Source organism: Rhinolophus ferrumequinum, chromosome X (assembly GCF_004115265.2).
Source record: "Rhinolophus ferrumequinum isolate MPI-CBG mRhiFer1 chromosome X, mRhiFer1_v1.p, whole genome shotgun sequence".
In the NCBI taxonomy this organism is placed as follows: Eukaryota; Metazoa; Chordata; class Mammalia; order Chiroptera; family Rhinolophidae; genus Rhinolophus; species Rhinolophus ferrumequinum.
Genome location: NC_046284.1, coordinates 88733241 through 88758538, shown reverse-complemented (window position 1 = coordinate 88758538; position 25298 = coordinate 88733241). Strand labels below are relative to the sequence as shown.

Genomic DNA, 25298 nt, shown 5'->3' with positions numbered 1-25298 from the left:
ATAGACTGTCTTTAACCCATGGTATCTTCTTGCCTCTTTTGTCAGATTAAAAGACCTAGAGGCGTGGGTTTATTTCTTGGCTCTGTATTCTGTTCCATTGATCTATGTTTCTATTTTTATGCCAATACCATGCTGTTTTGATTACAATAGACTTGTAGTATAGCTTAATTTAATCAGGCAGATTGATACCTCCAATTTTGTTCTTTTTTCCTCAATGTTGCTATGGCTACTTGGGGTCTTTTGTGGTTTCATATAAATTTTAAGATTATTTGTTCTAGTTCTATGAAAAATGTCTTTGGTATTTTGATAGGTATTTTGATTGCATTAAATCTACAGATTACTTTGGGTTTTGTTTCTGCTTTTTTAGAGTACTTGCTCATTTTCTTGACCCTATTTGTTTCTCCTTTCATCTCATCCTGTTGTATTATCATCTCATTACCACCTCTTTATTCCTTCTGGGTGTGTGTGTGTGTGTGTGCGTGTGTGTTACAGAAGCTTTAAGGATGTCAACAGGTTTCTAAAATTTTCTCCTGGACCCTGGTAAAGATGAGCTCTTATTTCTTCTGATTTTTCTTTTCTTTTTTTTTTTTAAAGATTTTTTTTTGGGGAAGGGGGAACAGGACTTTATTGGGGAACAATGTGTACTTCCAGGATTTTTTCCAAGTCGTCATCCTTTCAATCGTAGTTGTGGAGGGTGTAGTTCAGCTCGATTCAGTTGCGCTGTTAGTTCACGAGCCGCAGGCCACCATCACTTGCAGGCATCGAACCGGCAACCTTGTGGTGAGAGCCCACTGGCCCATGTGGGAATCGAACTGGCAGCCTTTGGCATTGGGAGCACGGAGCTCCAACCGCCTGAGCCACCGGGCCGGCCCTCTTCTGATTTTTCTAGATGCTGTGCTTTCCCCTGGCTCTGTGTTGATTATTCTCCTTACCGTCCAATAAGACCAGGTTCCTGTGGGCTCAATATCTGTCTACAGGTGATTGAGCCAGTTACCCTTGAGCATACCATCTGTCTATGGAAGTAGTGGCAGAATCTTCATCTCGAGTCTGTAGCTGGAGGGCACACTAATGTCCGCACAGTCTGACTTTACCTTTTGTACCTCTTCTTTAGTAATGTGATACATAACACAATACAGTTCCCAGCACAGATTTCTCTCAGGGACATTCAAGAAGCTGGGCTTTCCTTAAAATTTTGGGCAGTACCAACTACATAATTCGCAGCAAAGTTACATGCAAAATGAGAATGTGGAGCCCTTTGTTCAAAAATTAAGAATTTCAAGACGGTGACAGCAGAGCATTAAACCAAGCATGAGGCCCTCCTTATCATGGGGCCCTGTGCAAGTGCACAGGTTGCATTCCCATGAAACCAGCTTGCATGCCTTAAATTTAAGTCTCCTGCCTTATCCTTCCCATCTCTCCTATTTCCTGGCCACTTATTTTACCTATCTACCTAGATGAATAGGAAGTAGAGGTGTCTGGGAATATGGAGTGGATGTAGGGGTAGAGATCAGTATTCTGGTGAGCAGCCTACAAGGGTAGAGAAACTGCCATCTCTTGTTGGTTTAGGTACCAATCTGTGAGTTGTGAGACAGATGGCAGGTCATCAGGGGGTAGGGAATGGGCCTTAAATAAGTGGCTTCCTACCTTTTTCAGTCAGTGTCTTTGAGGAAATTAAGCCAAGGTAAACCATGACTGGGGTCTTCTTGGTCCACCTATTTAGGACCATCTGCCTCATAATTAACATCATTTTCACCCAGATACAAGTCTTAGGTTGTCAGGTTTAGTATTTGATATTGTGACATCTCATCTTTCTTCTGTATTTGAGGGTATTTTGTGAGAAGTTAGGCCAGTACATATTTGGGGGCAAATAGCAATATATCATTTTGAACTGGAAGCCCCCATGAACCAATTAGTTAGGCCAAGGGTTGGCAATTTTCTTCTGTATAGGACCAGATAAGTAAATATTTTAGATTTTACAGACCAAGAGGCAAAATCAAAGATATTATGTAGGTATTTATATAACAAGAGAAAAACAAATTTCAAAAAATATTTTGTTGATGAAATTAAAAATCTAATAGTAATAACTGAATATAATTTTTGTAGTACAGGTCTACTAATGAGAAGAATGGGATTATTTGTTTTTGGAATACACTTTGCTTAATTAGTGGTCAAAATTAGAATTCCCTATTATCAGATTAGTTTGCAAATGTTCATCTGTTAATGCTGATCTGTAATGGGATTTTATGTATTTCATTTTTGAAAATGTCTTTCCACACAGATAGGCATTGCCAAACACTGGCATCAATCATGTACATATGATTTTAATTGAGCATATTACTTGCATGGAAGGCATTTACAGAATTCTATTAGATTCTTCTCTTGATATTTGCCTTTTAGTATGTCATTACATTGCAGATTAATCACTTCCAATTGATGGTTAGGTAGAAACTCCTCAATTGCACAGTTAAATGAATTTTGAAAAGTGGAAATTTCCTTTGTACTTGTACTGAAGTCTGAAAAAATGCTGCTTGGAACTGTGTTTTGAGCTTGGAAAATATATCTGCTGCAAATTTGTATAGGAATGGATAATCTGTTTCTTATTTTAACTTTTGACAGCATGGAAGTGTATAAAGGGGACACAGATTATTTGGAATTTAAGCAATGTTAGTTGTCATCCAAAATGATATTACTGTTGTATAAATTTCATATATAAGTGTTTTGCCTTATAATTAGCAAAATTCATTAAGACATATTAAGTTTCCAGGAAAAGCTAATTTCCAAAGCCATTCATAGTTTGATAATAGTGATTGAAGGTTGTTTTAAATTTTAAAAAATCCATTTTGGCCTAGATCTCAAAGAATCAGAATAAAACTTTGCCACTGCTAAGATATTGGATTGATGTGTGGTAGGACAAGTTAGGATATTCAGTTTCTACTTCTGATAAAAATGCACAGAACTGGTGACGGTTCAGTCCATGAGAGTGAATCAAGTTGCTATTAACATTACTACTGTGTTTCCCCGAAAATAAGCCCCAGTTAAGATCGTCAGTCAGACAGACGCATTTAGCACGTTATAACGATGTTCCAGAAGAAGATGACATGACTGTATTTGAATAAATGTAGACTGTTGTACATGAAAAAAATAAGACATCCCTGAAAATACGCCCTAATGCGTCTTTTGGAGCAAAAATTAATATAAGACCCAGCCTTATTTTCGGGGAAATACAGTATAAGACCTGGTCTTATTTTCGGGGAAATATGGTAGATCAATAACACATAAGTTCAAACATTACCACAAAGTAATTACTGATGAATAATGCAATGAATAGCCATAGGATTTAAACACCTTGTGTTTCACAAGCTTTGTAATTTGTTCAAATAAGGGTTTTTCTGCTTTACACATATTTTAGTATCATCAATTGTAACACATCTTAGCAGGTTCTACTACATGTTGTACCGAATCAGTGCTTTTTCAGCTTCTTTGAAAATATTTTCCCCGGTAGTTGTTCCATGCAGACTTTTCAGAGAGGCTACTTCTTCAGTCACTTCAAGCAAGGCATTTACTTTTCAGATAAAAATTAAGTAGTATTAGTATTCTGTTAACTCATGAAGAACCAAGGAGTACACTGTTAATTGCCTTGTTTTTTACTTAACTCTTGATGTTGCTTCCAATACCCTCAACTCTTCAAATACTGTTTTAGCTGAAATGCTAATAGTCTTAAATTTATTTTTTCTTGACACATTACTTTGGCTGTTGCAGTCAAGCACAATTTAATGAAACAGCTTTCATTGTTTGGCTGAGAAATGAGCCACTCAGAAAATTCCTTCAGTTGCAGCCTCATTTTAATTTTTTATTTTGTGAAGAAATTCTGCTGTGATGAATAATGTTTTAAATTCTCTAATGGTTCTCACTGTTGTTTTCCTGTCAGTTGGGAATACTGTGATGAGTGTAGTCTGATAATGTCGACATATATTGTATTCCTTTAACAAAACTCTGGTGTTATTGCATAATAAATGCTTTGCTATCAAATTTGATAAAATAATCCACACTCTACTGTACCTTGAAAGCATGACAATTGAAGTCCCTTTTCTTTTTTCTTGCCTTGACACGATAGGGACGTACTCGCAATAAAAAAAAGTCATAGTTTTATATGCATGGCACTTAAAACACTGCCAAGTTATAAGAGCATCACTGTGATTTGTAGGGCACTAAGCAGCCATGTGAAGTGATGAGAGCACCACATACATTCTCTGTTGCAACTACTCAAATCTATGTGTTTTGTGAAAGTAGCCATAGATCATACATAAATGAGTGAGCATGACTGTGTTCCAACAAAACTATTTATGGACACCACGGACACCAAAATTTGAATTTCAGTTAATTTTAATGTGTGATAAAAGGCTGTACAAATACAGGTGGCAGGTTGGATTTAGCCTGTAGGTTATGGTTATCAGTCCCTCGTCTAGCAAAGGCTAGAGCAGCTAGCTAGCTAATATTCTTTGAGCTTGGTGCCAGCTGCTGAGCCCAGGTGAAAGGAAACCTTCTGTTTAAAGCAGTAGTACTAACACCCATAGAAACTCCACAGGTATTATTTCCAGCCTAAAATCACCATAACCATTGGTATGATTCTTTAAGTATGCCTTTCTTGACTCTTTATCGTATTGCTTTAATTTTTCAACCTCAACACCCAATACTTTCCTTACTACAAATCTCCATATTCTTAGGCTTCATTGCTTTTGCAGACATGTTCTACCCTCTGCCTGGAACCGCCCCCACCATTCACCCCCCAGCTCCTACCAATCCATCTATTCTCTAGGAGCTTTATCTGGTCCCTCTCTAAGGCTGATAAAGAAGCCTCTCCTATGAGCATCCACAGAAATTTGGGCAAAGCTTATAGCACTCACCACTCTGTATTATAGTATAGAATTTATTTATACAACTCTCCAAGAGTTCAGGACAAGGACCTTATCAATTTGGGAACTTTTGAGACATTATTTCTTTGCATACTTTTTGGGCCCTGACCTATTTCTCTTTTCCTTCTGGGACTCTGATGACACAAGTATTAGATCTTTTGTCACAGTCCTACAGATCCCTGAGGCTCTGTTTATTCTTTTTTTCAGTCTATTTTCTCTCTGTTGTCCAAATTGAGTAATTTCTATTGTTCTGTTTGGAAGTTCACTGATTCTTTCCTCTATTCCTTGCATTTTGATGTTGAGTCCAGATACTGAGTTTTTAATTTTGGTAATTACATTTTTCAGCTCTAAAATTTCCATTTGGTTCTTTTGTATCATTGATTTCTTTGCTGAAATTTCCTATTTCTTTTCTGAGACTTTCAAAGTTTTCATGTTTCAAATGGGTTCATAATTGCTCATTGAAACCTTTTTATAATGACTACTTTAAAATCCTTGTCAGATAATTTGAACATTTCACTCACCTTTGTGTTTGAATCTGTTGATTGTCTTTTCTAATTAAAGTTGGGATTATCTTGGTTCTTAGTATGAGTGATTTTTTTATTGAAACTGGACATTTTGGTATTATGAGACCCTGGATCTTATCTAAATCTTGTGTTTTAGCAAGTCCCTTCTGACATCACTCTGGTGGGGGAAAGGAAAGCACTGCCTTGTTTACTGCCAGGTAGGAGTGGAAGTCCAGGTTCCCTACTCAACTTCGGTTGACCCTGGTGGAGGGGGAGGGTCTTCTTGTTACTGCTAGGTGTAGGTGGGAGTTTTGGCTCCCCACTAGGCCTGCATTCATACCACCCTGGCTTGGAGGTATAGGAGTACCTCATTACTGCTCCCCACATTGTTTACACCAACATTATGGGAGTGGTGGCCTTGTTACAACTGGGCAATGGTGCAAGTCCTGACTTCCCACCAGGCCTCCTTTGACACCAACTCAGCGGGGAGGAGTGATGCCTTAACTGCTGGTGGACTTGAGGTGCCTCATTAAACCTGGTGAGGGTGCAAGTCTAGGTTCCTGGTGGGCGTGGGAGTCTCAGCTTCTTCCAGTAGAAGTCCCAAAACTATTCTGACAATGAAGTTTTTGTAATAACTAAAAGTCTGTTACTTGGCTCCCTATCACCCCTCTACCCTTATCCTATATTTATCATCAATGTGTTTGGACATCAGTTGGATAATCTTTATGACACTGGTAAGTATGGAAAGAGCTGGTAAACTTTTTGAATTTATTTTTGATTCTGATATAAAGGATAAGTATAGATTTATTTATAAGATTAGATAAGTCATGACTCTGTTATATAACTTTTTATTATCTGTACAGGTTTATGTGGGCCCCTAACATTATAAATGAACTACATATTCCTAAATGCTTCAGGTTAAGTATTTAGTTGTTTAAAGGAAGTTAAATTTATTTTCCTTCTTATATTAATTGGACTTCTTCTCTTATATTAATTGATGGTACTTACATAGTATTAGCATAATAGTGCTACAAATTATGTACTAATTAGTCCATTACATAATTAGTCCATACCACTTAGCGTGATACAAATTTGTGTAATTTTAAAATATTGATTTATCTATGCATATATTAATCATATCAACTTGGTAATTCAAATTACTCTTCCCAGCTCCTAGTGTAATGGAGAGATTGTAGCATGATGGGGTTATATGCCCTAAGTAAAAAGTAGATTAGGACTGGCCTATGTTGTTGGGTTTATATGAGGTTGGGGAAGGATGAGGAAGTGATTGGTAGAGTGGTGATTGATACATTTGGAACCCAGAATGAGAAAGCTAGAAAGGATTTTAGAAATTCCAATCTTCCTATTTTTTTGAGATCTTTGAACGCATATTATGTGTCCAGTACTTTACCTACCTTATGGCATTTAATCTTCAAATAATGTTATGAAGTAGCTATATTTTTCCTTTTCACAAATGAGGGAACTGCAGCTCAAACTAGACTAACTTGTTGAAGGTCACCCAGCTATCAAGTGGTAGAGTTAGGATTTGAACTTAGATCTGTATGATTCCACAGTTCATGCTCCTCTGGTTCAACTGCTCTGCCTTCCATATGGTTTTTTCAGATTCATTTTCATAGAAATAATTATAAAATCATTCATCCCACTTCCTATTTCTCTCCAGTGAGGACCTAAACCTTTATACCTATTGTACATACATTTATGACAGATCATAAACTATTTAGGTCTAAAAAATTACAGTGATATAAGGACTTATATACTGCATGCTTCGTAATGGAGAATGGATATCTGTGGTTGGACTACATACAGAATTCTGGCTTAGAGGGTAAGTAACTTTCCCAAGGACACACAGCCTGTACAGAGTAAGGATTTGATCCAGATCTGCTTGACTCCACCCCAGCCGCTGCATCCACTTAATGCAATTCTGCTATTATCTAGTAATCATTATGTGTTGGGAAAGGTTTTGAGGGGTCGAGGGTGCGTGGGTAGCTTTATAATTCTTGAAAAGGGTCTGAGTCAAGAACCAACTCCAGGAAGATGGCCAAATAATAGCAGAATTTGTATCTCTGCTTGTGCAAGCCTAAGTGTGTGTGTGTGTGTGTGATGGTAGGGGACAGTGGTATCATAATCTCCCAGGCTTTGAAGGTCATCATTTGTGACAAAGTTAACAATGCATGTGTTAATTTAGCTGTAGAAAATATTCAGCCCTCTATACTCACACATTCAAATAAAATGGAATACCATAAAGAATGGAAGAGGTGTTTCAGAGAAAGTAATTAAACATGAAATATAATCTATATAAAACTACAGTTTGTTAGTCTAGTTATTAGACTCAGGGGAACAATTTAAAACTGCATGTGCAAAATCAGTTGGGATTTCCATAGCTTCTCACTGAATACTGCTAGGATTACTGAGTCAGCACTGAACTGTCTTTCTCATATTTTGAAATCCAAGTTAAAATATATGTCGTCTATTGGTTACATTATTGAAAATGTGAGGTATGTTTATAAGGGACACCTTGTTTTCATATGTCCGTTAATTAGTATTTTCCTATCCCTGAAGACAAGAGGTGTTCCCCGTAACAGATCTATTATATGAGACGTATCTTATTAAATTTGCCTTTTGAAAAGAGTAATGGACCGAAGGCATGTTTTCTTTTTCTCCTAATTACACTATGGATTGAAAGCCAGACTAGTGACTTTTATTTGCATCTGAGACACGGTCAGAACAAGAAAGTGTTATTGTTGCCTAAGGCATGTTGGTGAGGGTGTGTGTGTGTGTGTGTGTGTGTGTGTGTGGTAAAGGCTTTTCTGGGCTGCAAACTGTGACGAGGATCTTATGTTTTCCCTCAGGCTTGTCCACAAGCAGCCCCAACTCTTCCACGCAGGCCCCACTGAGATCACAGCAATAGAAACTAACATCCTGGAGGTCCCGATTAAATATCCGTCATTGCTTTTTCTTACAATACTCTAATAAACTACCGATAAAACGCAGGTAGCATGTAAATTTGGCCCCAAAATGCCGCCAACAGACCTTTGGGGGTGGGGAGTCATGGTCAGCGAGCCAGACTCGGTGGGCAATTCTTCATTCCCTCCGGCCGGGGTCAGGAGGCCTTTCCCCCGTCACTTTCGGCGCGAGCGAGGGGAATCCGGGCTGGGAGCGCAGGCCAGGCTTAGGGCGGCGCCCGAGCCGTGGGGCATGGGGCAGGCAGCTGCTCTCCGAGCGTGCACCTCGCGGAGGCCATTATTTCCAGCGGTGCCAACAGTGTGTGCCTTCTTTGCAGGGCGGAGTTCAGGGACCCTTACCAGGCCCTGGGGTGGGGGGGGAGTCCCAAGACCCCTGGAGCGCGGGAGTGCTGAAGCCGCCGGCTGGGCCCACTCCCGAACTCCCAGCAGGCAGAAACCTCGCTCACAGCTTGCTTTCGCCGCGGGCGGTGCCGGACTTCGCCCTTCCCCACTGTTCCCCTCCCCCTCCCGAACCCGCTGCAGCTCCGGAGGTGACACGGCCTGGACCCTCCATTCTCTGCCCCAGTGTATTTAACCAGCACAACCTAACAGGCTGTTCCATCTCGCTGACAAACCTTCCCCCCGACAGACGGGCCCAGCAGCCAACCACCGGCCAGAATTGGCGTGCGTCCCGCTCCCCGTCTGTGGCGGCCTCGGTGGGCGGGGCTCAGGCAGCTAGCAAGTTAAGTGGAGCCACGGCTGACGTGAGTCAACAAAGGTCACGTGAGGCCAGCGGGCCACGCAGATTGGCGGCGCCGCCCGGGCAGGGAGGGGGGTCACGGCGGCGGCGTGGGGTTCGCTGTGTGACACAATTACAACAACTTTGTGCTGGTGCCGGGGAAGTTTGTGTCTCCAACAAATCCCTCCCGTACCCCCAGCCCCGCGCGCTCCGACTGTTCCCGCCGTCCCCGCCCGTGGCTGCACCCCGTCCGCCCCCGCGATGTGACCCTACAGCCTTCACCGTCGCTGCTGCCGACTCGGGGGCTCCGCAGCCCCTACCGCCGCCGCCTTCACCGCCGCCGCGTCGGGATTTTTCGTCGCTGCCGCCCGCGGCGGAGGCGGAGGAGGAGGCGGTGATAAAGTTGGTGTGCCGGTCCCGCGTGGAGATTGGGGGCGTCGTTGCGGACCCTGGCCCGGGGGGGTGTCGGCGTTGGAGTTGTGAATTCGCTGCGTTTCCATGAAATCCTGCGGAGTGTCGCTCGCTACCGCCGCCGCTGCCGCCGCCGCTTTCGGTGATGAGGAAAAGAAAATGGCGGCGGGAAAAGCGAGCGGCGAGAGCGAGGAGGCGTCCCCCAGCCTGACAGCCGAGGAGAGGGAGGTGCTCGGCGGACTGGACAGGTACGGGTCGCCGTCACCCGCCCGGTCGACTCCGGACGGGCTGGCGCCGCTCTCCGGGGCGGCCCGAGCGCGGCTCGCTTCTGGCGGCGGCGGGGCAGGCACCTCAGCTGGGCGCTATCCGTGCCCTAGCCGCTGCTGGGGCCTCGGGCTCGGGCCGGGGTGGGTCGGTGGCGTTCCCGGAGCTTTAACGAGCCGCGTGTGTCTCTCCCCACAGCCGCCTCTTTGGGTTCGTGAGGTTTCATGAAGATGGCGCCAGGACGAAGGCCCTACTGGGCAAGGTAAGGCAGCCGCGGGACGGAGCGCGGACACGGTCTCCGCGGTCGGCGCCCCGGGCCCGGCGGCTGGGCCAGCGCTCATTGTGACCGCGGACGAGGGACGAGGGGCTTCCGGAAAACTATTTCCTGCCTCTGCTCTCCCCCCACCCCCGGATACTTCGCTGGCTCCCTTGCGAAATCGCCCTCTCCTCTTGTAGCTGGAGGAACGGAGACGGCAGCGCTTTGGGGCCGAGCTCAACTGTGTCGACAAAATTGCCTGTTCTTTTTTGGCTTTTTTGGGATAGACTCATGATCTCCGAGTGCCTGTTTAGAGTCAAGGGATCGTAAATGTGTGCACATTTCCCCAAATTTCCGACTTCCCTCCTGGTTTTTATTCTTTTACTTAAGGCAGGCTGTTCGTGATGTCTGCTGGTAACCAAACGTTTGGGCTTTCTTGTGTCCCTGCTCCCAGAAAGGGGAAGTTGCACGTAGTTTAGGGCGGTGAAGAGTTTGCGTTGGGCTGTTGACATGCATCTCGATTGGTATGTTTTACCTGAAGTTAGGTGACTTGTTTACTTTTTGGGTCTTTCTGCCATAGAAATCCTGCCGTTATCTATGAATGTGATTTTTTTTTTCCTTGGACCCTTGTTTCCTGTGTGTGTGACAGGGGTGGCCAGGAGGGATTCGGGATGTAGCCCCTGTTTATTTGTGTGGAAAGTTGTTGGCACTGTCATTTAGTTAAGTAATGGCTGCTCCTATCGGCCCAAGATGGCGGGACAGGGTGGGAGGAGAAAGTGAGGGGGGGGGTTTGGGGGAGGGAGGAGAGGTAAACATGGAAATAAATAGTAGTGTTGAATAGGCTTCTCCTTCGCAGTGTAGTTCGATGGTGTTTAATAAAAATTATCCAACATTATTTACATATAGAATTCTTGTACCTTTCTTAAGCTTGGAAGCAGCATTCATAAGCCTGGTAAATGCTTATCAACCTGTAGCACATTTAGTTACCCATCCGTAAGCTGTTGAACAAAGGCTGTGGAGTCTCAGTCTGCCTACATCAGTTTGTCTCCTGACCAAAATCTTATTGAAATATTTGTATGAATTCCTCTTAATTGGGACCGTGAAACTTGGAGTGTGTTTGGGAGGTGTTGCATCCATTAGACATTTTCTTTTCTAGCTGAAATCAGTAGTTTCGCATATCACACCTAGTTTTATTGTTGCAATTGAGAAAGAAGTTTGAAATGGCTAAAGCCTAGCATTTTGTTCTTAAATTGATTTTTTTTTAAATTTAGTTGTCCTGAATTTTTGTCTGTAGTATGGTTTAGGACAGTCACTGATTCCTTTTATCTGTAATTACACTTCTGTTTTTATTACAAGTAACTAAGTATTTGGGGTTTCAATCACAAATAATGACCAGAAAGCTAAACAGAAATAATCTTTTTCGGTAAGTCCAGTCTCTTTGACGGATACAGATAACTTGAATTAAACTTTGACCATGTAGGTATTAATTGCCTTCCTTAAAATTACCACTGGAAAAATGAATAGTGATTAGCTATGAAATGATTTAAACATCAGTGATTTAAGCCTTAAAATTTTTTTTTTCAATCTGAGTATTTAAAATATTTTATTTAAAAATACTTGCCTATTGTCAAAGTTGTTATTCAAAAAGATTAAACAAAATACTTAAATTTAAGGAGCATTTTATTTTGGAGCGAATAATGAAGGTCTAATGGGACTTGGTAAAATTGTTTGCAAAGATAATTCATTTGCAAAAGTTTGGCCAAATCTATTGGTTTTGATTATAGTAATGAAGAAATAAACGGACTCTGATGTTTTATATGGATAATGTGTAAAATGCTAGTTGAAGATTACATGTCGAAGAATGGTCATATTTAGATGGATTTATAGTGGATAGTGCTTAACACTGGATTTCAGATTGTAATATTGAACCCTGTAGTTATTATGCACTGTTGAGTTTAAATTTTAAAGAACTGAACACTTTCAAATATTTTTTGTAAAGTGTGTGTTATTGTCTTGATGTTTGAATACAGTAACATTTTAAAAATGAGAAACTTGCAAAGCTTTATTATTGTTTTGGGGAGAATTAAGGCTTCATAAAATACTGGGTAATTTGGTAAACTACTAAGTATTTTGTTAAGCTAAAGAAAAAAAATCTTCATTGCTTCAGACTCAATGTTTGTGAGGTCCTACCTATTTAGGTCGAGACTCATTAGCCTTAACATTAGAACAAAACATTCTAGAGTGTGTGCTTGCAACCTCATTCAGTTCTCGGTTGCATCTTTTGTGAGCCTGAACATACCAGTGAAATGTGTAATGTAAGGCTTGACATTATATAACCTCTTACCATGTGTTTGAATTTTTGAATTGGATTCTGAATAGAATGAATGAGCTGGAGTCTTGCTATAGGGAAGTACTGAATAATTTAGTTTTGTCCATCTTTTGAACAGTCCTGGGAAATAATGTTTTTTTTTTTTTTTGGTCTTTGTGGAATGTTGAGCTATGTTGGTTTCAGAGTTCTTATTCTCTGAAATTCTTAAAAACAAGAGTTGGCTTTTCTTTGTCCGGGTACTTAGCTGAGGGTAGATAATGGAATTGAATCCCAGGATTCTCTTTTTAGCTATGGTTTATGTCACCCCCCCCCCCCCCCACACACACAAATTTAGTCTGCATTCTGTATAACTTTTTTTTCCTTTCTGACAGAAACTTAGCTATTACTACTTGTTTTCAAAAATTCTTATTGCTGTATATTACTGGATCTTCTTTCAAGTGTTTAAATTCAAATACATAGGTTTTAAAAAAATAACGCTTAAAAAAATAAAGCTTTGGAAAGTTTAAAACATTTTATAAGTGTCTGTTACTTGCCCCTTTTCCAAACTGCTGATTTCTCTTAGTCTCTGAATGTTTTTGTAAGATTCATTTATATTAGAGTCATTGATTGAAAGAATTTTTTTGTTTGTATGTTTGCCATTTGATATTACACTACTTAGGGTTTTGGGTTAAAAAATAAATAGTAGTAATACAGCATGTTGTTTTTGTAGTAATATCTTTAAACTATTTTTAAAGATTTTAAACAGCGAGTGGTTGCTTAATAAGAATTCTTGAAAGTAGCATGATCTTGGAACACTTTGCTCTTTAAACTAATGCTGACCATTATCTTTTGGTAATATAATATTTCAAGATTCTTATTTTTGAAATTACAGTGGAGTTACTGAAAAGTGAAGAAACGGAAACGTTTAAACAAATTAACTGGCGATTTTTTATTATAGTATCTATTTGAAAACCTTTTGGGTAGTCTTGTTTTCACTTGATAAGGATTTGAGTTAAAGTATAATATATAGTAACATGATGCATGACAATAGTAAGAGTATAAAAAATGGTAATACTATAAGTATATTTATAATAATAAAATTAATTAAAAAGGGCCGGGGAATCTTTTTTTGCTTTTAATATCATTATGGCTTATTTACTATAATTTTAAAAATTATTTTTTAGTTACAGTTTGAAACACAGTGTTATATTAGTTTCAGGTACACAACATAGTGATTAGACATTTATATACCTTATGAAGTGATCATCCTGATAAGTCTATTACCCATTTGGTACCATACATAGTTATTATGATGTTATTGACTATATTCCCTACACTGTATTTTCCATCCCCGTAACTCTTTTATAACTGGCAATTTGTACTTCTTAATTCCTTTCACCTTTTTCATCCATCAGGGCTGGGGAATCTTATCTGTGACAGAGGACTATTGCTAAAAATACATAGTTGTTCATTTTGAAGTATCTTTATATTATTTTTAAGTTTGTCCTAAATATCCTATTTTAGTAGACCTTTTTTGTTTGTAATTCTGTTAATAAAAAGATTATGTAGAATACCTAGAAGTAGTTACAGATTGCCTACCATTTAAAAATGTATAGGCTTTTTTTCCCTAGGAGATAAATTTAGTATTAAAATAGTTGGCATTTTAAATTTTCTGAGTAGTAGAAGTAGTTTAAGAGCCATTAAAATATATATTTCCCTAAATTTGGTTTGATTGCATGTAGATGGTATGGAGGTGGATTTGTTATAATATTTGGATGTTAATGACGTTTACAATTATTCTATATTATGTGTTTTTATTGTTTGTTGGCACTTAAAGGGACATAATTTATTTCCACTGCTAAAGAACGTTAGTGTTTGGGTTACAGAAGAAACCACAAATAATGTCATGCTTTGTGTTTGAAATTAGGTCTTCTATTTGATGAGTTTTAAAAAATATTTTCTAGTTTAGAAAGTGTCTTCTAAACAATTATAGTCATTTTTTACCTGGACAAAGTCTTATGCAGTTAGTACATTTCCTAAAATTTTGATACATCTCTGATAATAAGAGACTACAGAAAATGTATATCTGGGTACAAATTAGAAACTGCAGGTGTGTGTGTGAATGTGTGTGTGTAATAGTGGCAGTGCCATAAAAAGTGTATACAAGTGGATACTTGGGCAACGTTGCTCAAGCAGTAGTTCGCTGTAATCAGAAGTGTCTGGTAACCACTTTGAACACCTCTTGTAATTGCAGAAGTCAAACGTGACTTGTATTCATCTTTTGTTATCAGTATATATTAAGTATTACAATTTTAATACAGTTTTCCTTTCTTAAAATGTGTATACATTTTTTGGACACCTCTGTATATCTCATAGGCAGAGAGAGAGAGAGAGACACTTTTTAAGTTGTGGCTTTCTTTTCACTGTATAGCTTTTTCCATAGAATCAATTACAAATTGAAACGAACAGGAAACATTTTTTGACTGCCACCGCTTGATATATTTTCAGTTGTTAAGAAAAACTGACTGAGGTGACTTTTTGTGATTTAGGTGGTAAAGTGGAGTGATGGGTCATACTCTTTAAACCAAAGTGAAGGTTCAGTGCTTACAGAGTAAAAATCTTTTCTGACTTTATTATGTAATGTTGAGTTTTTATTTATACAGTACCAGTATTATTTTGCAGGTTTGAAAAGGTTTTGGGTAAGTTTATTTTTACTTTGAAACTCATTGTAATGCTTTGAGCTCTTTGATTGATGAGAAATTGATGTTAATGACTGATAACACTGTGTATTATTTATAATATTTTGAAATGTATCCAGAGAGCTAATTTATGTTACAAAACACCACCAGATTGTCTAAAAATTGAAATGGTGGTTAGGTTATTTAGGGCCCACGTGTATTTATTTGTAGACTAGTTAGATAATGGAGTTTATTTAATTAATACGTAATTGACAGTCTTAAATACTCATACTGAATCTTCACATATAATTGAATCAGTTTTCCATATTGGTTTATAATTTGTCGACAGTAAATTAGAGCAACAAATATTTGAATGTATGCTAAGTGCAAGTCTATGCAGGGAATATGAAGATAACAATGTCCCTTGCCTGCACTGAAAACGTACAGTTCCCTAAGAGGGCCGAGATAAGTATAAGGATGACTAACACAGAAACATTAGTGGCAAAAGAAAAGTGAAGTATCCTGAAAGTATAATAAAAGTCAATTTAACAAGTTACAATGACTTTTTTTTTTTTGCCACCCATTAAAAACATGATTAGCAAGCATGCGCAAAAGCAATCACCCTCGTCAGTGGTTTAACACACAGGGCTGAATGGAACTCCTAGTGTACTCTGGAGAGTATTACGATCCCTGGGTTTGCTGATTCTTAGACCTTGTTCGTGTAAAGGTGGAGGTGCCTTTACAGTTTTTGTAACCAAGCCACATTAACTTGAACATCATTTATTTCCCTGATGAAGACTTACTTCTAATGCCCCTTGAGCTACCTAACACAATTCAGGGCTGACTGAAGTAAAGGCAGGAGAGGCATTGCCTTTGCAGAGTGCTGTTCTGGCTCATGTTCTCTTAGAGTCTCTCATTTTTAGATTTAACTGTTCCTGGACTGGGTTTTCCTGATTCGGGAATTTCAGAAGATAACTGACAAATGATAGTTGCTAGGTTAAAATTAACTAAAGCACTTGAGACCTACCATATCCTGATACTTTTTTTGTTTTTTTCTTAAAACATTTAATGATAATTTATACTATTATGTAACATTCTTTGTCAGACATTTAAAACTAAATTTTATTAATTTTTTACAACACTTGTGAGTTAAATGGGGGTGTTCACATTTGTGAGATATTGCAAAATGGTTTCTGGGCTAGCTTAATTTATAGACAGCCTATTCCATTTATCCAGGTGTTTATACAAATTATACACTTTGAACACCAGGCCCCAGAAGAGAAAAAAGATCCCACCTGTTAGCTCCTCATGCCTGGGGACTCTTATAATCTAGACCATCTTTCCTTGGATGAGTAGTGCTGGAGGTGGGCAAGGCATTGCTTTCTTGAACTCCCATTTTCAGTTAGTTTACTCTTGGTGCAGTTGTAAGTTGAGTGTCAAAGTTCTACCCTAGACTGGACCTCCGGAGAATGAGTCTTATTAATAGGATGGGGATTGTTTCTTGATTGTGTTTCTTGGAGGTGATGTTTCTTGATTTCGATATTAGTAGGGAATCTTTTAATTTTGTTTAGGGAAGCATGATTTTGAAATTAGACTTTGGCTTTTAGCACATGCTCAAAGGATGATCTGTGTGTCTGTCACTGATCTCACTTTGTAGTAATATTTATCTTTGTTATAGGTTCTTAACTTGGGATCCTTGGGGTCAGTTTAAAACATTTTTCTCACAGAGTTTTGGAAGGATACTTGAAGTAGTTAAATAGTGATCATCTTGAAGAATTAGGTAGGTACAAAAGTACCAATGGTTTAAAAAGTTAAAAACAATTGCAAAAACCGCAATTATTTTTGCACCAACCTAATACAAAACCCTTTCAGGTGAAGAGGAGGGAAGGAGATTTTAAACTTTATACTTCAGATTTCTGTACTGCTATGCTTTTTTTTTTTTAAACCACAGGCATGTATTATTTTAAAAATAATACGGTAAGCATACTGATAGTATGTCATAATTATATTTTGATTGACTAAAGATGGATTTTATACTAATGTGTGTATAGTTAGATACCTGTAAAGAAAGACCTTATCAAATTGGGATACTTCTGAGCTTGATAGTCCTTCAGTGGGGATAGGAGTGAATGAAGTAGAGATGTACACCTATTAGATCCAATTTCTTTGTACTTTAGGTGGTTTTGTGATAGTCATTGTACTCATTCTTCATTTTGATCTTCAGCATCTATATCATTGATGACTATTTTTGGGCTTGAGTTGGCCCAGGCTGACAATTGGGACCTAATTAAGAGCTATAATCTGGAAAGGTGGGAGTGATTCCTTAGACAGTTTTAGGTTTCTCAGTTAAGTGGGCTGTTTGCCACTTTCTTGTACAATGTTTTATTTTTTTCTCTTATCCATTTCTTTTATTCTGTTTTTACTTCTCTACATTGCCAAAACTGTTGGTGTCGTTCTGTTGTGAATGTGTTCTTGTATTCTTTCTGTAGTTTTGTCCAGGGTAGTATTTTGTATGCATTAGAATAAATAAAAGATACCGCTACTAAGTTTGTTCTCAGTAAGAAGGTTGGGCTTTGTTATAGTTAAGAGTATTATATAGAGACATCTAATTCATTTTCATGTAGAACAGTGGAAGAAACTCTTTCAAATAAAGGGTTTCCAGGCTGTAGATCTATTACATTATGTTTATGAGAGTCTCCTCTTTTTAAAAAACAGTTTATTAGGGAAAATTTCCATTATTTTCAAAAGCAGAGAAAATCAAGTAACCAACCAACCATCACCGATCATTACTCAGCTTCAACAATTTTCAACCCACGACCGGTCTTTTTTCATCGATATCTTGCCCCTCACCCCCATTATTTTGACAGAAATATCACACATCAGTCACATCATTTAATGTATAGATATTTGAGTTTGTCTCTGAAAAATAGCCACAATGTCCAAATGGAACTACTGTGAGGGACTGTGCCCAGGTCCTGGCAACAAGTAAGACCTGGCCTCTGCTCCTGTAGTCTGGAGAAAGGGACAGACTTGAGTGATCATGATGTAGTAAGTACAATAATTAAGGATATATGCAAAGTGCTATGAGCTCTCAAATGATGGAACTAGTACAACATTTAAAAACTTTTGACTATGGGAAGTTTAAACTATCCACACAATTCCCAGCATTTTGGAACAGTTAATGTTGACTGGAGAAATGTGTGAGGGAAACTGCACAAAGATGTAACATTTCGTCTTAGTTATCAAACATGAGTAAAAGTTTAGCAAGAGAAAAAAGGGCAGCTAGTTGGAAGTATGAAGTTAAATGGTGTTTGAGAAATTGTGAATATTCTAGTGTTAGAGTGTAGGGTGTCTCAGGATTGGGAGGAGGTAACTGAGCATGTGAAGACCCTCTATCACTATAGGCCATAGGATGTTTTGGGGAGTCATTGAAGTCAACTCTTTAATCAGGCCAAGTGATATGACTAGAAGTAGGTTTTGTGGGAATATTACTGGCTATTGTGAAGAGGATAAAGTGAAGGGGAAAGGAACCTAGTTGCGAAGTACTGGTGGATAAATAGCAATACATGGATTTTAGAGTAGAATTCTGCTTCTGCCTCTTACTAGATGTGTGATTCTTGGGCAAATTATTTCATCTTTCAGAGGCTCGGTGTTCTTCTCATCTGTAAAACTGAAGTGGTAGTAGGTTTCTGACAGGGTCTTCCATTTTATGTTAGGAAAAAGTATGTAAAGTGCCTGGCATTGGGCCTGGTGTGGAAGGTGTTCAGTACAAAATATATATTGTTACCATCTTGGAAAAAATAATTACGTTTAAACTTAAGGCTGTAGTTGAGGAATGAGTGTGGAGATAGAGGCAGATTTCAAATCAGACTTTTTTTGGCTTTCATAACGTCTCACGATTTTGGCTTTCTTTCTGTCTCTCTGACCATATCTCAGTCTCCTTTGCAAGGAGATTCTGTTCTAGGTCTTCTTTACTCACTCTGCTCCCAACTTGCATGTATACTTGATTGCCACTTATTCACTTTATTTGGGTGTCTTGAAAGCACCTTAAACTGAACATATGTAAACTGAATTTATCAAGGAGATTCTGTTCTAGGTCTTCTTTACTCACTCTGCTCCCAACTTGCATGTATACTTGATTGCCACTTATTCACTTTATTTGGGTGTCTTGAAAGCACCTTAAACTGAACATATGTAAACTGAATTTATCATTATCTTAGTAAATGGCTGTTACCACTATCCTTGCCAGAAACCTTGGAGTCATTCTTGGCTCCTCTTTTTCTTAACCTATCAAGTCGTAATTGTCATATCTTGTCATTTCTGTGTCTTAAATCTCAAATCTGTTTGTTTCTTTCCATCCCCACTACCACCATCCTAATGGCAGCCATGATCCTATCTTTGACTTTTGAAATACCTTCATGTAATTTTTTGAATAGATATACTTGCACATAGTCCAAAATTGAAAAGTTACATAGAGGATGTTACATTGAAAAGAAAATCTTCCTGCCATACCATCTCCCAGTTACTTAATTCTTATTCTCAGGAAGCTACTGATAAAAGGTTTATTGGGTAACTTCCTATTTCAACACAATATACAAGCATACTCCGTTTTATATATATACATATATATAATATATATATTACATATATTAAATATATAACATTACATATATTAAACATATAATATATAATACATATATGTTATATATATATTTTTACCAAACAAATGAGATTATACTTACTGTATACAAATTGTTAAAATGCTTTGTTAATTTGACTGCTTGCCATATGAAAATATTAGTAGTTTTTATATTGAATTGTTTTGGGTTTGAAGTTGTTTTCTGTTATTCAGGTAGTGAAATGATGAGGGGATTGGTTTGGGTGATTTTTAAGTTTTGATTTTGAGGTTCTATTACTCCTTTTATACATGGTATTTAAGGTAGAAATTCTTCAATGTACAAAAGTCTTAATTGAAGATATGTTCACGTGTATTTTACTAAGATATTAGTTGCTTAATTTTATATGCTGTGAAGTGTCAATTGGAATAATTGGCAATTTTTGCCTTCATATTTTGGTTTTATTGGTGTGATTATCAGGCTACATGAGTACTGATTTAATTCACTCCCTGAATGTTTATAGAAGTAGCCATAGTCCGTACTACTTAATATCTTGTATTTGCAGGAGTCGTCCACCTTCTTGATTTACTCTTGGTTTTTATTATTGAAAAGGAAAAATAGGTAAACTCACATTCTTGATTCATTGAAAATCGTACAGGGCATAGTGTGTTATTAACTTATTTCATAGCAGAATATATTTTCATTAAAGATTGACTGGTGTGGAGCTAGAGCAATGGCACTGTACTTTTTGGGGTCATTAACTCTTTGAGAGGGTCATTGTAGCTGTGTACTTTTTGTATATGATTTCAGGAGTGTATGGATTCCTTTGAAGCCCAACCGTGGACTCCATTATTCTCAGTTAGTTTAGTTTACTTACTCTTGGGTAGAGGTGTTAATGATAGGAGTATGTTGGGGAGAAAGAGAAGCTTTAGAACCTCTGGACTGGTTAGGCATAGATAGCATGGATTTTACCACAGTTTTGTGGTGTTGTATGACCACTTCACATATTCTCTCAAATTCTCCTCTACTGATTATAAGGGTGCTAGGGGAAGAGAATGTTTACTGATCCCCAGAGAACTTAGTGCTCTAACTGGAAAAGTAGCTGTAAGCACATGCCCCATTAACATAGTTAATAGGCTTTAGTATTGTTTCCTCAGCCTGGGTGCTCAAAATGCTGGTTTGGTTGGAAAGTTGTATGATATACTGGGGAGAACAATGAATTAGAAAACTGAAGACCTGAGTTTTAGGGTCTTCTGCCTACTCTAGTCAAATCGCTTAATTCTTGTCCCCAGTTTCACCATCTGTTAAGACGAAGGGCTAGGAATTAAGAGTTTCCAAAGTGACTAGCACCAGAATTTAGGAGGAGGCTGTTCATTTGAATTTTTAGAATTGACTCAATTCTTCAAGATTTTGACCCAGAAGGAAGGCACAATGGGACTTTGTTCTAGATTGTAATTTTGTTTGATTTCAGACTCAAGCCTTCAAGACCAGAAACCAAATGAATGCAGGTACATAATGGAACTGAGAGTTGTATATTTTTGTCAATCTCGTATGATTAACCATTCAGCTAGTCTTAGATTGATTTGAAAGTTGGTCTTACTTATTAAGGGTTAGTGTTTTGACTTCTTCAAATTGATTCTTATAGTTGGGTTTGTTATTTCTTAGGTCAGATCTGGTGTTTCTAATTCTAGAAGATGAGTATAATCCCTCGTATACCTGTTTGCTAGGAACTCATCATGACAGGGCTAAATGAATTCTCAGATGTGAGTTGATAAGAAATGTCACATTGAATAAATATATAGTGTTAGGTACTGGGCATTTGGGTGTTTAAAAGATGAGTAAGGCCCTTCAGTTTCCATAAGAGTAGCAAGATGAGTAAGGCCCTTCAGTTTCCATAAGAGTACCAAGAATCACTCGGCATTAGTTGGGGCACTTTCTGATCTCTTGAATGTGAACTTCTGTTGTTGGATTTTGCTTTGTGTATGTGTATTGTATGTATGATTATATTTTCATTATAAGACTATGACTTAAAAAGATTTGGAGTTTGTAAGGTAGATTCAGAGTATAACTGTTAAGGAGAAACTTTTTTTGTAAAAGCGTTTTCAAATATGATAGATAAAATGAAATGAGTCTTCTGTCATTGAAGTTCAGGTTTCTCATTGACACTCATTGGCCAGGGTATTGTAGACAGCATTCAGATATCAAAGGATAACTTTGATACTGAGTAGTATTCCATTTAAGTTTATCTGTAAAGATTATCCAACTCTAAAATAGTCATGATTCTGTGAAAAGACGTAACTGTGTCCTGAATATCTGAAGGAAAAGCTGGAGTCCTTATTAATCTGATGTGTGTTTTTTTTGGCTGTTGTTTTGTCTTATTGGTCTTGGTTGTTACAGAAGTGGACATCACATGACAGATTGTATATCATGAATACATTCCTATAAATGGAAGTTCTTTTCTATTGGCTTTTTTAAAATTTGACTATTTATTTTGAGATAATTGTAGACTCCCATGCAGTTGTAAGAAGTAATAGATCTAGTGTACTGTTTCTCCAGTTTCTCCCAATGGAAGCATCTTGCAAAAACTATAGTTTCACAACCAATATCACAACCAGAATATTGACATTGATACAAATACAGAAATGTTCCATCACAAGTATCTGTTTTATTGCACTTTTATAGCCACATCTACTTCTTCACCCCCTCACTTATTCCTAAGTCTTGGCAATCACTAATCTGTTCTACATTTCTATAATTTTGTCATTCGAAGAATGTTATGTAAAAATGGGATCATGCAGTATGTGTCCTTTTGGGATTGCCTTTTTTCACTCAGCAGAAATCCCCAGAGATGATTAATCCAAGTTGTATGTATCAGTAGTTCCTTTTTATTGCTGAGTAGTATTCCATGGTATGGATGTACCACAGTTTAACCATTTACACTTTGAAGTACATTTGACTTATTCTAGCTACTGCCTTTTTTCACTCAGCAGAATTTCCTGGAGATTACTTCAAGTTGTATGTATTAATAGTTCATTCCTTTTTATTGCAGAGTAGTATTCCATGGTATGGATGTACCATAGTTTCATTAACCATTTACCTGTTGAAGGACATCTGAGTTATTTCTAGTTTTTGGTTATATTGAAGCAAATAAAGGTGCTACGGACATTTGTGTACAGGTGTTTTTGTGAACTTGTTTTCCCTGGGTTAAATGCCCAAGAGTGTAATTGTTGATAGCTGTATGTTTAATTTTACAAAAAACCTGCCAAACTGTTTTCTAGAGCAACTCTTTTACATTCCCATCAGCACTTCCTGCTAATGTTCCAGTTCCGTTGCATCCTTGCCAGCATTTGGTGTTACTACTATTTTTGTTTTTGACATTCTCATAGGTGTGTAGTGATAGCTTATTGTGGTTTTAATTTTCGTTTCCCAATGGCTAATGATGTTGAACATGTGTCATGCTCTTGTTTTCCGTCTGTATAGCCTTTTTCGTGAAATGTCTGTTCATGCCTTTTGGATTATTGATTTGAGAGTTTTTCTGTGATGTAAAAATTTAGTGCTGCACATTTCCCTTTCAGCACTACTTTTGCTGTGTCCCAGTTATATGTCGTATTCTCATTTTCATTCAGTTCTGTGCAATTTTAAGTTTCCTCTGAGATTTCCTCTTTGATCCATGGATTATTTAGTAGTGTTGTTCAATTTCTAAGTATTTGGAGATTTTCCTGGTTTTCATTCTGTTACTGATTTTTAGCTTTATTCCATTAGGATTAGGGAATTTACTCTGTATAATTTCCATTGTTTTACATTTGTTGACATCTGTTTTATGACCCAGGACATGGTCGATTTTGGTGACTGTGCCGTGGGTGCTTGAAAAGAAGGTATAGTTTGCTGTTATTGGATAGAGTGCTATATTGAAGGAAAAAAAGGGCACATTCTGCTGTTATTCAATGAGGAGTGTTATATACATGGCAATTAGATCCTCTTGGTTGATTGTGTTGTTCAGTTCTTCTGTATCCTTGCTGACTTTCTGTCTAGGAGTTCTATCAATTGCTAAGAGTGTGGTGTTGCCAAGTCTGTAGCTATAATTATGGATTTGTTGATTTTTTTTTTAATGTTAGTTTTTTCTTCTTGTACTTTGAGGATCTGTCGTTTGATGTGTACACATTTAGTATTGTCATGTCTTCTGGTAGGTTGATCCTTTTAGCATTATGTAATGTCTGTCTTATTTTACTTGCTCTGAAATACACTTATCAGAGTAGTCATTCTTGCTTTTTTTAAAAAAATTAATGTTTACATGGTATTCTTATTTCATACTTTTGCTTTTAACCTACCTATATTGTGGTATTTAAAATAATCTTTTTTTATGGGTAGCATATTGTTAGATCATTTTTAAAAATTTACCCTTCCAATTTCTCTTATAATTGGTGTATTTAGACTATTTATAATTAGGGTAATTATTGAGATGGTAGGGCTTATGTCTGCTATTTTAATATTATTTTTCTGTTTCTCATTCCTCTGTTTTCTTGTTTCTTATCTCCCTATGGGTTATCTGGATATATTTGTGGGATTCCATCTTGATATGTGGTGTTTTTAAGTATAAATTTGTATAAATTTCTTATTGGTTGCTCTAGGTATTGCAATATTCATATATAATTTATCACCACCATCTGCTGATATGGATGTTTTATAGCTTCTAGTGAAGTGCAGAATTTTCACTTCCATTTAGGTCATTTGTTCTTCTCTACTTTTAAAATAAAATTTTCTTAAGTATTTTCTCTACATAACATTGAACACCACGTCAGATGGTGTGATAAATTCTGTTTCAACCAGGAAATATGATTTATGAAACTCAATGCATAGTATAATAGTCTATAATACTTATCTCTAATACTTAACCCATTCCAATGATCTTTTTTCCTTTTAAAAGGCCCAGCCTTCTGCTTTCATTTCCTTTCTGTTTAGAGAACTTTTTAAGCCACTCTTTTAGGTTTGCTAGCAACAAATTCTCTTAGTTTTTCTGAGATTGTCTTTATTTCCCTTCATTCCTGAAGGACATTTTTGCCATATATAGAATTCACAGCACATAGTTATTTCTTTCAGTATGTGAAAAATGTGCTATTTCCTTCTGTTCTCTGTGGTTTCAGATGAGAAATTTGCTGTCATTCGAATTGGTGTTCTATAAGTAATGCATCATTTTTCTTTGGCTGCTTTCTAGATTTTTTTGTCTTTAATTTCAGAAGTCATTATGATGATTGAATTTAGCAACACAGAGCTAAAAGAAAGTTATTATGATGTATTTCGGTGTGGATGTCTGTTTTAGTTTTTTGTTTTTTTTTAAATTGGGGTTCACTCAACTTTTTCTATCCATGGATCAATGTGTTTTACCAAATTTTAGGATTTTTCAGCCTTTATTTCTTCACCTACTTTTCTCTTTTTTAAAAATCTGTACCATGGTTTACTTTTAAAATCCCACTCTTCTCTTCCAGGACTCAGTTAAGAATTTAGCTCTTTTGTTTTTGTCCCATAGGTCCCTGAGGTTCTGTCATTTTTTTTTTTTTTTCCTCCTGTCTATTTTCTTATTTAGGTTGGTTTAGGTCTATTGATTTGTTTACTTACTCCATTGTCTGTCATTTCCATTCTACTGTTGAGC

At 37.5% G+C, this 25298-nt stretch overlaps 1 protein-coding gene across 6 annotated transcripts in view; it reads left to right on the top strand.

Moving 5' to 3' along the window:
• The first annotated feature begins 9069 nt into the window (after positions 1 to 9069).
• The window catches only part of KDM6A (lysine demethylase 6A), a 201505-nt gene continuing 185276 nt past the window's right edge, over positions 9070 to 25298 (top strand). For 2 of the 6 annotated variants that reach the window (XM_033106096.1, XM_033106107.1), the window contains exons 1-2: positions 9072 to 9777; positions 9992 to 10055. In XM_033106096.1, the coding sequence (XP_032961987.1) occupies positions 9617 to 9777; positions 9992 to 10055 (225 nt within the window). In that variant the 5' untranslated portion in view covers positions 9072 to 9616. Of the gene's footprint in view, positions 9778 to 9991; positions 10056 to 25298 lie in introns of all 6 variants that reach the window. The other 4 variants (XM_033106124.1, XM_033106089.1, XM_033106079.1 and 1 more) reach the window with 3 other exon arrangements.